The sequence below is a fragment of the Aythya ferina genome (assembly GCF_964211825.1).
Source record: "Aythya ferina genome assembly, chromosome: 11".
In the NCBI taxonomy this organism is placed as follows: Eukaryota; Metazoa; Chordata; class Aves; order Anseriformes; family Anatidae; genus Aythya; species Aythya ferina.
The window spans coordinates 3,607,074-3,622,315 of record NC_140307.1 but is presented as its reverse complement, the minus strand read 5'-3'; the positions used below and the strand labels follow the sequence as shown (position 1 = coordinate 3,622,315).

The 15,242-nt window shown below is 41.6% G+C and overlaps 1 protein-coding gene across 2 annotated transcripts in view; it reads right to left on the bottom strand.

Annotated features, from left to right (window-relative positions):
- The window catches only part of ADAMTS17 (ADAM metallopeptidase with thrombospondin type 1 motif 17), a 172,502-nt gene that overhangs the window by 118,762 nt on the left and 38,498 nt on the right, over window positions 1–15,242 (bottom strand). For both annotated transcript variants that reach the window (XM_084531890.1, XM_084531891.1), the window contains exon 7: window positions 12,971–13,014. In XM_084531890.1, coding sequence (XP_084388016.1) covers window positions 12,971–13,014 — 44 coding nt within the window. The remainder of the gene's footprint in view (window positions 1–12,970; window positions 13,015–15,242) is intronic.

Genomic DNA, 15,242 nt, shown 5'->3' with positions numbered 1-15,242 from the left:
TGTCAAGCTTCATTCGGTGAGTAGCTTGTGGGGAGAATTTGTGTGGTAACAGCTGTGCTTTGCAGCCAAGCAGATCCTGCATTGTTGTACAAGCCTGCGTTGGTGCCCAGTGGCAGCGGCCTCTGTCAGCTGCCATGTAATGAGATTAATTTCCCAACAAAGCCACCAGATTAATGACAGCGTAAACAGCTTCATGGCATGCACAAAATAACACGCTGAATATGTATTACTTCCGATGGAATCGTACCAGCTATCGTAACCACCACGGACCTGATCAAAATCCTACTGAAACCAACAGGACTATTACCCCTGGTTGTGGAGAGGGAGCATTAAGCCACTTTTTGGCTTCCTTTACTTAATTCCCATCTGCAGAAGGCTGGTCTTTGTCTTCTTTTACTTCAGCGTAAAGCCAGAAAGCCTTTTTACTTCATTGTTTAGACCACGTTATGGCTCAAAGACACCAGTGCATGACTGAGCATTCTGCATCTCTGTAAACATACCCATTCACTGAACAAATATGGACTACAGCTTTCCCAGAGTTAAAAATGCAACAAGCAGAAAAGATAAAAATAGAAAAGATGAGTTATTCTGAGGTATTCAGTCAAAGGTCATCATTTCTAAAACCTACTGTATTGAATGGCGGCTCCAAAGACACGAGGCACCCCAAGCACTATTACACGCTTCTGGTTGGTAGATAGCATTTCTTAGTAAAGACAAATGCACAGGAAAGATGTTAAAATCCTGATTCACCACAGCATGCTAGCTGATGCAGCTTTCTTAAGTGTCTGACCTACATTATTAGTCATAGCATTCAGTTTGGTTCGCAGCAATTCAGCTGGTAAGAACAGGGACCAGTGCTGCTTTGTTGAAATCCAAGTCAACAGTGTTTCCACAGAACTGATCAGGAGTCGAGCCACAGGGCAAGACAGGCACAGTCAGGAATTTTCATCCTTACTTGGAACCCTGCAAGAGCAATGCAGAGACAGTACCTCCCTCTGACCTTCTCCCTCTGGCATTGCTAGAAAAGCAGACAAATTTAGGCAACTTAGACAAGATAGAAAACGTGAATTCCGTCTGGAAGTTTCCTAAACAGAGATAAAAAATATAAATTATAAATAGAAATCTAATTTCAGTCTTCTACTTTTGCATCATTTTAAGAATGATTAAGTCTGGTTAGACTGATGGCCTTGTTTTAGAGCAACAGTTTAACCTTCCAATAAATAAAAACATCCATTCAGAATTTCCTCACTTACTCGCTACTGTTTACTTATAAATAGCTGCAGTGTTTACTCTGTTTGTCTACTACAGAACAAATATTGCTGCACATGCTAGAGCTTGATGGATGACATTAGTAAAACCAACAAGCAAACGCTCAGCAGAACATAAGTGTGTACCCAGCAGTCTAATTATGGCCAGACAGAGCCTTAATGCAAACAGATCAGTCAAAATGGCTACACAAAAATGTATGACACAACTACACAAAGCCAACAAATATCTTTAACCTGCTGACTGCTCATGACCACTAATTAAGGTAGAAATACAAAGCTAATTTCAAGCTAAGCAAACACAGAAATCCTTAGCATTCTATAAATCATGCTGAAAGAATACAGGAGGAGAAAGATATTTGATGGAAAGATATTTGATATTTTTTATTTTAATTTATTTTAAAGGTTTAATCATTTCTATCAGCCGATTGAAAAGGTAAAGAAAAAAAAACTTGTCACTAATTCAAACACCTTATTGGCTGTAGGACACTGAATGTAAAATTTTAAAGTGTACATATGTAAAGGAGAACCTTTGTGTCCAAATAAATATATTCATGTATATACAATCTGTCCTTTAAATCATTGGAATTTTATTTAGCACAAACCATTCACAGCTTATCAGCATGGGGTCAGGAAACTACTAAATACAATTATATTGCTTACACTTTGCTGCACTGTAACCATTACTCAAAGTGTGGAGGAGAACCTCTAAAATAAGACTATTTTTAGGTGATTAAATACAGCTGTGATCACAGATCATGAAGCAGTCATTTTCTTCAGCCCCTCAGTTTTGCTGAGCCGTGAATGCAGCACAAATCTAACTTGAGGTGTGATGCCCCTGTAAAATACTGATTTTGTCAGCAGAGTTGCTATTTTCTAACACACACTGGCAAAACATTGCCTATGAATCCTTGGGTCAGCTCCAAATTTAATCACCTCTCCCAGAGCACCTGCCATTAATATTCAGAAAACATTTAGTGAGCTTGTACCGGAGCATAGCTGGAGCACAGTTCCTACTACATTTTCACAATGCTGGTCAAGACAAAAGGTTTTCCGTGGTGCAAAGTCCTGTTACATGACCAATTCCTATTTGCATTATGCATTAGGTGTAGCACAATCACAACTGAAAGACTTGGAGCTTGTGCTGGGGCATTAGAAAGGCCCAGGAGAATTAAAAATAAATAAATAAATAAAAGATTCAAGGACTTAAAACAGACTTTCAACCTACGGAGTTCTCTCACAGTAGCAAAATCAGATGATCATACATGATCAGACAACCCACAAAACAGGCTGGGTGTGATACTGTACTATACCAGGTCTGTTTTGAAAAAAACAAATGAAAATCAGTGTAGGTCAAGCTTCCTTCTGTGGGAGAGGTTTTTTTATATTATATTGCTATATTTTGCTTGTGTTTTATGCAAACTTCCCAGTGCTGCATTCTTGGTTATCACTAGTAAAATCTCATCTCCGCATTACTTAAAATCTGCTCTCAAAATTGCATTTAGTCTTGGCAGCTGCAAAACAAAAGAAATGTAAAAGTACAGTAGGCAACTGTCCTTCATTTCCTTCCTCTACTCTTACATATCCTGTGTGCAACTGGAATGCTTCTATTTGATTATCCAGTGGAGCAAATGCTACAATGAATGCAATCATGCCTTATTACCCTACGTGTCTGTAGCCTACTGCACAGCTATGTGCAGATGTTTTTACACAGCTTGGTTTTCTAGCTACAGGGTCTATAAAACAATAGAAACTATCTGAAACGTTTTCAAGCCAGCAAAGGATAAAGGCACTGAAAAGCAGTCAGTTGGATAAAAGCCATCTCTGTCTGACAGGAGGAGAAGAAAAACCTCAGAGGTTTTCCAATTATAAATGCACCAGCTTTCTTAAACAATATGCGGCCACAGTCTGCAGCTGAATGACCAGGTTGGAATGTGTGAACAGAGGTAAAAACAGACAAAGGCAGTGGAACGAAGACACACAAACCTCTGGCCTGTAGAAGGGGTGAATCATTATTTTACTGACCTCAAGAACTGGGTGCTGCCCAAGGAACCTGAGCTTCCACTGGGAAAGCCTGAGAAGAGCTAGCATTGCCTCCAGCTGAGGGGCCTCGACTGAGACTCAAGCTGTGGGTTACCTCCAGCCAGCTCTGTCCTTCAGAATGAGCCTTCGCATCTGCAGGCTTCACTTCCTCTGTGCAATGGGGACAGCAGAGTTCTGATCTCTACTAAGGAGCTTTTAAGCTTTTTGAAAAAACAAACAAAAAACAACAAAGACTGGGTATGTTTAATATCACAGGTGTACCAGGGAGGCACCATGAATTAACGGGTAAGGCACTGGGTTGAAAGTCACAATGTGCACAATCTGTTTGTTCCCTGCCCTTGGGTAAGCACCAAGGGGGTAACACTCTCATGACTCCCATGTTCTCTCTGCCACCTACTCTGGAAGGTTGTCATGGCAGAAAACCCCGTTTTCTGCTACAGAGAAGCCTGTGTTGGCATTTCCAGTACAGGTAACAACAGCAAGCAATGGGTTATTGATAAAGTACTGAACAGCAGGTTTGGCACTGTAGAAAACGAACATTATTTCTCATTTCACAGCCTTCTATTATAAAAGAGAAAGAAGAAAGCAGGATGAGCTAGGAAAGCAGAAGAGATATTTTATTTGCTTAATGTTCATTCTTGCAAGAATTCCCCAAAGGAACAAATCCTCAGCAACGGCAGTGATAGAGCTGGGGTGTGAAGCTGGTGAAGCGGTGCAGAGAGCACGTAAAGCTTGCAATATGCAAATCTCCATTTCCATGGAAGAGGTGACAGATGACATCAGGAATACTATAAACCCCAAAAGACAGAAGTCGTCTGTCTCAGACCTAATATACTGAGGTTGTTCTGCTCACGTCTGCCTCAAAGACTTCTCAGCTTCACACACAGTAGCAAGGAGCAGTTCCAGAGCTTGTCTTGACATTTGTTTGGCAGTGTGTGCTTAGCTGGACATCAATTAGACTTCTGCCTTCGGCCTGTTTGCAAACACAATGACTGCCTTCAGAGATAAACAGCAGAGATTTCTTTAAATCACCATTAAAAGGAATTCAGTCATAAGTAAAGCTGTGGTTCTTAGGCAGTGTCCTTGAAATAATCTCTGATTTATAAAATAATTAAGGCAGAAGACCGTGTAGGAGATAAAAAAATAATTCAGAAGTTCGAGCGTAGTATATTCCCATGAACCCAAAACATAAAAACTGCCTGTTGCACAAAAGAAACAATAGAAAAAACAGTAAGTTTTGGGTTATTTTTTACTCCATGCTAGCAGGAAAATCGACTATACTGCTTCTGAGGGACACTGTCACGTATATTCCTTGGGAACTGTTAATTACAACAGTAATAACAAGGGTGCTTTTTCCCACAGTGACTGCATGCCAAAGCCCCCAGTGTAGGAAGGGGGTAAGGGAACATCTTACAGCAATATCTGCCCTTTCAGCTAGGAGACTCAAATTCCCAGGTGCTTTGTGTACATGTCTATATAATTTCACACAGACATAAATGGCCCTAGAGTGGAATGCAGTGCATGTTTGTACCCGTACCAGGGAACTGCACAATGATTTAGCACAGAAAGTGAGTTATGACATGGAGCTGAAATGAAAGGATAAAGTCAGAATAAATATCAACAAAGTCATAGCAAATATTTTCCTTCATGACATGCTCCTTTTAATAAAGGCAACATAAAGGAGCTTAGTTACACAGCAATTTGGCATTAGGCTAGGATTTGGAGTCCTGGATTCCTGATGGGAAAGTACCTTAACACAATTCCTGTAGCTAGTCAGTTTTCTGAAGATATTCGAAGGGTAATCAGCATTCACCTTGCAGAACAATGAGATGTGGATGGCCTGAAGGATTTTTACTCATAAATATGTTGCCTGGTAAAGGAATAATAAGATTCCTTTCCACAGCATTTTGGACAGCTGTCTCGCATTTATCAAAACACATCGCCATGAACCATTAATAACACCATGGGAGAAGGGAAAGTTTTCAAGCTAAGATAAGCTGAAGTGTCCTGTATGAACTTCGGGGGTGTCACAATAAGGAAGACAAAAGCTCTGGTATAAAGCCTGCGTTGAGGATTTGCGTGAGCAACAAGAAAAGCAAACTTTCGGATTAGCAAAGATGTGCTAAGAAACAAAAGCGGGGTGGTAAGCTGATGAGAAGACTTTCACCGTGCTGCCTTACAGATGGCAAAGGCTGCATGTACCTCAGCAAGTCGGACAGCTTAGATATCTCCAAGCATTAATTACCAATAGCAGTGTGATGGTGGAAGAAATGAAAGGCCAGGTACAGAGCAGGAAGTGTGTTATTCCTCCCCACTGACAGTGTTTAGTTCCAAATTACCGAGAACAAGCTAATTTCAAACATACACCACCAGCGTGAGGCCTATTGTTTTATCTTGTGGGATGGGTGCTTACCAGGCAGACAGACAGACAGATAAATAATTGGAAAATAAAGTGCTCGAAACACATTTTGGGGCTACAAAAGGAGAATGATGTATGGAGGAGAACTAATAAGGAACTGCTGGAGGTTTATGAAGAACAAAGTGTAGTAAACATAGGGAAATTCCATGACCTCAGTGGGCAAGCCGTGCGGTTAGCGTGATGGAAGACAGACCATCCAGGCCTCCCCGGGGAGAGCAGCTTCTTGGTGTCCAGCCCCGGCTGAACAAAGGAGAAGATGAAGGAACAAAATTGACCAAGAGCTTCTAAGAGCTCTGAGCCACCACCAAAGCAAAACAGACCTTTGGCAAAACGGCAAGGGAAAGGGGTTAACCATGAGAGCAACTGAGGGTCTGTGATGTCTCAGAGATAGGGACACACAGAAAGGGGAACAATGACAAAAAAACAACAACAGAAAATCTGTCACTAACCCTCCCTCCATTAAAGCTTTCATTTATTTTAATTACACAAGTTAATTGTTCCCCTCGCAAGACATGAAACAACGGAGAGAAGATGAAGAAAACCACTGAGATAGCCAGAAACTCAGCCAACAGCACTCAGATTAATTAATTTGAAGAATGACTGATCAATCATCTATTTTCTACATGTAATGGGACCGCATAAGTTCCGAACTAAGCACAGCATCTAGTGCTTGGCTACTGCATCTCTGCCAGAAAGACAGTCATTTTTCATCTAAGGAGACCAAAAATCCACCCTTGCCGTTAGTACATGGAACGAATAAAGACAAACCTAAACAAGACTACTGAGCTGCAAAACAAACCCAAAGGCAAATGAAATTCAAATGCTCCATAACAATGAAAGAGAAAATAAGTCTATAAAACAGTATCAGCACTTCACTCAACCAACTGCGCTGCACACATTTTAAGTTTTCATATTAATCAATGAGAAAGCTGATGTATGTGACAATAAATATGTAATCTCTTTAAACTGGCATGCCCAACTTTTAATATGTATTTTTTTAGAGACTGGATGGCAGGAAATAGACTGCTTATATACAGCCTTTGTTTGTATTTTCCATTTCACTTGCCTTTCCAAAAGCAGACTGGTCAGCTTAACTCATTTTTACCAGGTTTTGTTTTTTGTCTCTCACAGACTATTGTTTCTTTGCAACATTTTAAAGCTTTCAGTGCTTCTGAGTGCTCAAATAGAGACAGCTCAACTGAGATGACAACTGATTTTCAGAAAGTACAAAGCATCAGCCTCAGGATATGAGGCTTTCCAAAAGATGTCTGAGGTACCCTCAACCACTATCCTCTCTAGGAAAAACTCATCCAATTTTTTTGACAGAGGCCCATAGGAGGCCAAAGAACAGGCCTGGGACCCTGACCCCGCTGAAATCTGTAACAAAACTCTCACTGAGCCTGATGGAAGCAGGATTTTCCTCCAGCCTTTAGCTGGGAGCCTGTGAACAGCTGTGCACATATGAAGCAACCTGGCTGAAACCACGTCTCTGAAACAAGCAAGAAGGAAAAACACACGCAGGACACTTAAGTGAGGAAGAGCAAGGGTTACGGCAGCAGGAATTCATGATTACTTGAGTGGCTGTGTTCATCCCAGTGCTTCTATTAAAATTTATGCAATCTTATATTACACTTTCTTGGCACAAGAATTCTTAGTGAGAATTCAGAGGAGGAGAGATTGCTAGCTGGTGAAAAGAAATTGGAAGGCCGCTGTGGGTAGGGTGGGGCATGAGAGATGGTAGTGATGAATATGCCCAATAGCACAGTTCTGCACTGTCTGGGTTGTGCAGCTGAGTATTTATTCCCTAGCAACCAGAAGGCAAGAGAAAAAGTCTTCCACTGCACTGCACCATGGCTCCCTTTGGCTTCATAAAGCCGGCAGCCTGACTCTCCATCGCCCTGCACAGCCACAGCTGACAGAAAAATTCGCAGCGCTGTGGGGTCCCTTTCTTTCACAAACAGCAAATCAACCGAAGGGTGTCCCTTTAAGGGACATTTTAACCTGCGGCGTTGCTTATTTTAAGGCACTGAAGTGGGTTTGATTTTGGTCTGGAGGACAGTCCCAGCAAAGCTTTTGCTAAAGCCAGGCACTGCTTCTCTAATGAATTGTTTTAAGCAGCAGGTATTTCTATTTATTCTGGCATCAAATAAAAACCCGCCCTGGAATATACAGAAACATTCAACACGAACCACTATGGAAAATGTTTTTAATGTGAGAATTCCTTTTCTTTTCCACTCGCAGCAAACCAGCTAGTCTTTTCCCTTTCCTTAGGGATTAATTCTCAGCTGTGACACTGTTAGGGGACTGGAATCGATATTGCATAGGGACGAAGATTTAAATGAACAGTACACGGCGCAGGCAGGACTGGTAAGAGCTGTCACTTGCTGTGGACTGGAAGCCACCTGACTGCACAAGCAAATCAGCAAGGAAAAGGTAAAAATGCATAGTCCATCATTCAGGTGTTTTACGTGGAATACAGAAGGATCAAATCTATGTGGAGGCACAGACCCAATGTCACACTTGGAAAAGCTGGGCATATTTCAAAACCCTTTGCTACAATAAACTCACCAGGAGAAACCAGGATGCAACTATCAGGGGAGAGAAAATTAATTAACAGCCCCGTAAGATGCAGCTCTCTGGGATGGCACTTTACACCCTGATGAAAGGAGGGAGGGACGATGGTACAAACACACTGGCACCAAAGGATGTCGTCTGCACAGTCCCCAAGTGGCACAGTGGCAAAATCAAAACCAGAGCCCTGCCTTCCCCCAGCCACGTATCGGTCTGTGTTCGGAAGACTCAGGAAAAAAAAAAAAAGTCACAAATTATAGAAGGATTTATAACCTTCAGGACCCTCTTTGTAAGTTATCTTTGAGCCCTTTAATTAAAGCCAGCCAGGAGATGGGACTGTTTTTCGCAAAACATTGATTCACTTGTGGAAACAGTCTGGAAAACTGTTTCTCAGTCACCTCTGCTCTGATGCTCGGTTTTCTCCAGGCAGCTACTTCTCCAACTAAACCTGCCCATCTGCAGCATATACACTGTATTCTGCTTTCTTTTCCCCGACATCAAGCCACAGAAAAGCACATGTGACTGCAGCAGAGGTAAAGACATTTTTAACCAGGGCAATTTAAGGATATTTAAGACACATTCTCATTTTCCATTTCCCAATTCCACACTGCCCCCACTTTTATTATTAGCTGAATACAGGGAAGCTTCAGCTTGGATCTGGGGTAACATGTACACTGAGGAATCAGGGCCAAGCTTTGCCTTGAAATATGCAGGATCATTCCTAACTAACCGTAAAGCTGCTTATTTGGCACTAGCAGTGGAAATATTGAACGAAAGGGGCATTCTCAATCTGCTTATGTCACAGAAAGGTTGGATCCTCACAAGGCGCAAGGCTCCAAGCTGCAGCCTGATATTAATAGCTAGACATTAAACTCTCAATTTGGCTGGCTTAGAGGCGGCTCAATTGGAACAAAGATTTTGCTGCAGGAAACGGCAGACCTGGTTAGAGTCACATCACGAGAGATGAGTCTGAAGCAGAAGCAGACTGCAAACCTTTTGACTGCTGCGTGTCGAGGCTATGTTGCACAAAGCAAACCCTCCCTGCTCAAACAGCAGAGCCGAGCAGAGGTCCCAGCAACTGAGACAACTGAAACACAACTGCTGCAAACGCGTTGCACGCAGGCATATTTTTTTTCCTTCTCTCCCTCTCCTTTTTGAATTCGTTCATTCCTAGGGCTTGCTTACACAGCCATGGGGGGGGATGAGCATTACCAAACTATTTCTTAAACAAACGTGGTTCTGTTTCTTGACACAGCCAGTGGGGTATCACCCCACAAAGACATACCTACATATTTTCACCATTTTTGAGCTTGTTTCAGCCATTATGTAACCTTCCACACTACCTTGGCAGCGGGGCCAAGAAAATTTGAACGAAGTCCCCAGAGCAACTGGTTTCAGTGAGGGGCCCCTGCCAGAATACAAATACAAACCTCCTGCTGCTGTTTTCTCTCTGTGTCTGCATGGCAGGCAAAGATTCCAGACAGGTTTTTCAATATGGATCTTTTTGAGCACAAATGAACACCTCTTATAAACCATTTAAACTTCATAATCCCACTTCCGAACAACAGCTAAGCCTCAGTATTTCCACCAAAGAAAGTTTTGCTTGTGTATTTTTCATACTGTAAAGAAAATCAAGGAAACGTCACCAAAAAAAATAACAACTTTACTTGCAGTGCTCTAAATCCCCTAATTTTAGTGCACATAATCTAACGGAGTCTGTATATGCTCTTAAACATGACTAAGCAACATTAGATTCTGGACTTATATTTGCATCATATGCTCAAGGACACTGCACCGCTTTGTATGTGAATTATTTAAGCCATACAATCTCCTGTAGCTTTGCACTCAAAATCCCCATTTCATAGAGGTAGACAGAAGTATTCCAAACATAAGTGACTTGCCAAATGTCACACAATGATTCAGTGCCAAAGCTGGGAATAGGAATCAGGAGTCTAGAGTCCAGATTCTGTGCCTTATATAGAGCAGCAGCCTCAGTTTCCTTGTTTAGGAGACTGCCTGCTCACCACGAAGATGATTCTTCCCTTACAGGATGGCAGTGTACCACACTGCAATGGCCACCTTCAGAGGGTATAAAAACACATATGCATCTGGTGAGATCAGTTCTTCATATAGAAAAGTGAAGCATAAGGCAAGAATCAAAGCAAGTTGCTGTTCTAGAGAACTTTGGGTAGTGCTACAACCTCAGCATCACCTTCAAGACCAAATGCAGTGTCACTCTCTGGACTCGCTTCTTGCTCTCACAGGTACTCTTACTGATTTGGAGGGGACTGTCTACAGAAGCTGGAGTGAGGAACAACAGAGATAGCTGAAGCATCAACACAATTCTTCAAAAGCCAGTATGTCGTACCAACAGGTATCAGCCTCCTTTGATCACTGCATTTGTACAAAACTCCATGCCATGCTACGTTGCCACTAATATAACCTATATATATACAGTGCACAGAACAGTGGCTATTAAAGCCTGTTTCTCTGTGACTGACAACTATTTTTCCCTACTTTGACCACAGAGGAAAACTGGAAAATCTTTCACACAGTTAAAATTCATTATTACCAACAGTAGCCCCTTTCTCAAACTGATGGCATGCCACAGAATATATTCCTTAATTTATTCTTCCTTTGCTGTGACACATCCAAACACTACAAGGCTGAATTCCCTTCTAGTCTAACATCTGTAATATGAAAAAATTACATATAAGCTAACTTCCAACAGTATATATGACCATTGGTTTTCTTCTTTCAGGCTCTACATTCAGCCACTAAGCCCAAGCACCATTTCTCAAGGTAGGGACGAATAAGTATCCATGAGCAGTGTAACCTGGCTGGACTTCATTCAGACTGCAGCTCCTCCAGAGTAACTCCTGGTTTTCAGGTTTTGAAGAAACCTTTCAAAATACGCTGCCAATACACGCAACACAGAGATAATGGCCTAAATTTGTAGATGATCTGACACAACTGCAGTAACTCAACAATTAGGACACAGGCAATAATGCTTGAAAATTGATGTTATCAAAATATTTACTTATTTCAACAGGATTTAAGACAAGTAAGATGGTACCATATGATAGAGGGTTTCCTTGTACTCAGGGATATGCCACACTGCCTCTGCATTCAAACAGCGGCATAGAAAATGTGCAAGTGAAGATGCTAGTGTACACAGTGAAACTGTCAGGAGAGAAGGAAAGAGAAGTAGGCTCAGGAAGAGGCCAGACTGGTTTTCTCACAGGAACATTCAACTTCTCAGTATCTTAGAAAAACTATGCTGGAAATAGTAACAAATGAGTTTAATCTTTATCGCTCTGATCTTCCAGTTTCACCATGGGAGCCCGGAGTCTGCAGCAAGTCACAGCACAGAAAGTATTTGGGTATTTTAAGAACAGAAAATAAGTCATAAAAACATTTCCTTAGTCATGTTGTCTATGGTAATATCATTCCCTGAATAGAGATCTTAAGCTATACTGTCTTTAAAAATGGGAAAAGCTCTGACCTTAGTCAGCACGTGTCTCCCGTCAGCTTCTCTTCTTTTTCTTTACTTCTTTATTGTATCTTACCACAGTCATCTCCACATGCAGGTACACAGGACAAAAACCTTGCTCAGTGGAAGTATGCTTCCCACTGGACAAAGAATAAATGTATTGTGAGGGATTCCCTCTGGTAAACTTGGACATAAAGGCCAGGCCTTGATTGTGTTTGAAAAGAAAATGTATTCATTTTTCAGCTCTGTATTTACTTCTTTCACCTGATCAGTCTCCACAACACAGAGGGGGAAGGATCCGCAATCTGAGATAAAACTTCTACAGGCAGCCTCAGAGCTTCTGCTGAAGACTTTCCCCCATGCTCCTTGTCACCCACTACTGTCAGCAGAGCAAGCCCTAGTCTCCAAGTGTCTCCACAAGCACTGAAGTTTAAGATCAGCTGAAATTCAGGACCCACTCCAAGTTTACACAGAATGTAGGATAAGGGGCATCTTGACTTTGAGACAAGTCTAAAAAAATCATACAATCATCACAGAGAGGACGTTGAGTTATGCCTCCAAACACTGCTGCTACTGTGATGACTAAATAAAAACCACCAGAACAGATACAGTGAAGGTTACTGCTACCTAAGTAAAATAAAGAAAGAAAGAAAGAAAGAGAGAAATAGAGTAGGATGTAAGGACCCTGTGTATCCAGGGGTTGGGTAAGATTAAAGGCAGTTCGGAAGTCGGAGGCGGAAAAGAAGATTTAACTTGGCATTCCCACAATGAGGTATTCTTCTCTGAGTGCCAGTTTGAACTGGGAGTGTTACACAGATCCGTACAACTGCAATACATTCTTTAGTTAGCAAGTTGTTTTAGGTGAGGAAGCACTGAAAGGTACATTACACAGACAATTTCTTAATCTCCAATTATCTAAATTCTACATCTGTTCCAAAGAAGTTGAATCATTTAAGATTACTTCCTGAACTCAGAGACCTCCAATGCTTAGGAGGGGTTAGAATTTAATGGATTATTTATAGTTCATACCCTGCTCAACTAATCCATATTTGCATCACAGAGGTATTCAGAACAGCAAAAGCAGCGTTACAGTAAACCAAAGAATGAAAGATTGCCCAGAAAGCTCCTCTCAGCACAGAGGTGGCTATCAAAATACTCGCCCCTACTTCTTTGACTTACCCACAGTGTCACAAGGCTCGTCTTTGTGTACGCAGAAATCTGTCCTAGAAAGCAAAACAGAACAGAAGTCAAATGTATCCTGTGCCTCCAGACTTCAGGCTAGGAAAAAGCAGTGGTGCATGACTCACATATCATGGGTGTTGAGGGATTTTTTTTATTTATTTAACTGCTGTGGAGTCTACATGATGACAACACAGATAGCAACGTTGATTGCTACTGCAAGATTACAAGCAATTATGTGAATCAGCTCCATATTACTGTCCAATTTAATACTTCAGATTTTGTATGCAGAAGAGTACTGCCACATCATGTAAGAGAACTGTCTCACTCTAGGATGTCAGACTTCATCAGCAATTGGATTAAAAATGAATCTCTTATTTTGAGAGGAGAATTGTAACAGATCATGTCTACTCAGAAAGTCTCAGTTCTTCAGGTTTTTTCTCCTTCCACTGGAATAGAAAAGGAAAAGAAACAAGCAGAACTAAACAGAGAAAGACAGATGTTTGCACAAAAACAAATACGAGAATTTCAGAATTTGCCAGGAAACAGCTAGGTGAGTTGGCTTCAGCTAAACATGTTATAGTCAAGTTTCTCATTTTGTGATTCGAAGCCAATACACACACATTTAATAGACTTCATTTGGTCTCTGTTATCCCTCCACATCTCATCCAGTCTCCCTAAATTTCATCAAGGCAGGAAAAGATACTACATATGCCACTGGCATCCACGGATCCTGCCAGGGATCCATGGAGCTGTGTTAAACAGAAACAGGAAGAAAAGCCTTGAAAGCTCAGGGTCCAGGTAATACCACTGCACGTGAGAAGATTTTGTAAACGACTTTCCTCATGACAGAGAAGTGTGAGAAGTATTTTTTAATTCAATTAATAGTTTGAATATATTTCAATAAGCACTTAGGCCTAAGCATTTAGGAGCTATCTTCAGTCCTGCTTAGCAGTACCACCTGCTACGAAGAAGAGCTGAAGAAAAGCATTGCGTGGCTGAAGGGAAGCTGAGAAACCATAATCTCTGTCATGTGTCCTCACCGTGATGGGAAGCTAGTGAGAGAATTACATTAGAACATTTTGTGTGTTGTTTGAAATGCCCAAGTCCTGCGTGGAATTTTAAGAGTTTGGCAGGAGGAAGAATGAAGAAAGATTAAAAATACTTCTTTCCCGAATAAGAAAAATAATGAAACTAGGATTTGTAAGAAAAGGGACTTAAGGCCGAGGTCTGTGGCTAACAAATGCAAACCCTTCACTCTTTGGAAATCACAAATCAGGTGGCCAAGGACTTGGAAGGAGGGAAACAAAAGTTATCACCAGCTCTTGCTAAGCAGATACTGAAATCTCACCATGCTTCAATGCAGAAAAAAACATAACAAGCAAAGTGTAAAAAAACAGTTAGGAACAAAACAAAAATGGAAGCTACGACCACACACCAGCCCCAGCTTTCATTTTTCACCACAGCCTTACTGTGTCTCGACACCTTGGCATTCCAGCCTTTCCAAAGAAGACTAATGACAGTCTCCTGACAGAGCTGGCACAAGCACGCCTGCTTGAATTCCCAGAGCCAACTTGACAGAGGTTTATTTAAGGACTTATTACGTTATATAAACTGGTAAATCAAACAGATGCTTTTCTTGTGACAACAGATAGTTCAACTATTAGTAGATGGCAAAAGGCCATTGCTAGAAAAGCATCTCTCTCCTCAGGGGCTGGCCAGCTCTGCAAATAAAGCACAGCAAGTTTTGCTCCTTGCGCTCTGTGTTGCACACTGAAAGGTGTCTGGCACTTTCAGGTAGCTCCCTGCAGAAATTACCCACCGTGCCATAAAAAGAAGGGTCCTGTAAGCAATCCAGCACAACTTGCAGACTCTCCTACAGATGTGTAACCATCTTTGTCTGTAAAGAGTGCTGCGATGCCGTCTGGTCAGGATAGGACTCAAGACAGGTCAGCAAGAAGAGCTGAACACAGCTGCCCGATTCACTGCCTGTGGGGTTGCAAATATGAAACTTCCCCAGTCCATCCTTTAAGAGTGTCACAAACACAAGTCCAAGTGATACCATGCTTCTATTCAAAGACCTTGTATCAAAACGCTAGGATTTAAATTCTCCAGACCTACTGTATAAGTTTTACTCCAAAACTCTGTAGAAAAAGCAAAAAAGCACATCCAAACCTACAGTCACAAATGAGCTCAGTGAGTCTCCTGCCCCTTCCAAATGCAAGCTGCCTAAACAAAAACTTATACACTGAAACTCCTACAGTCCTTTGTT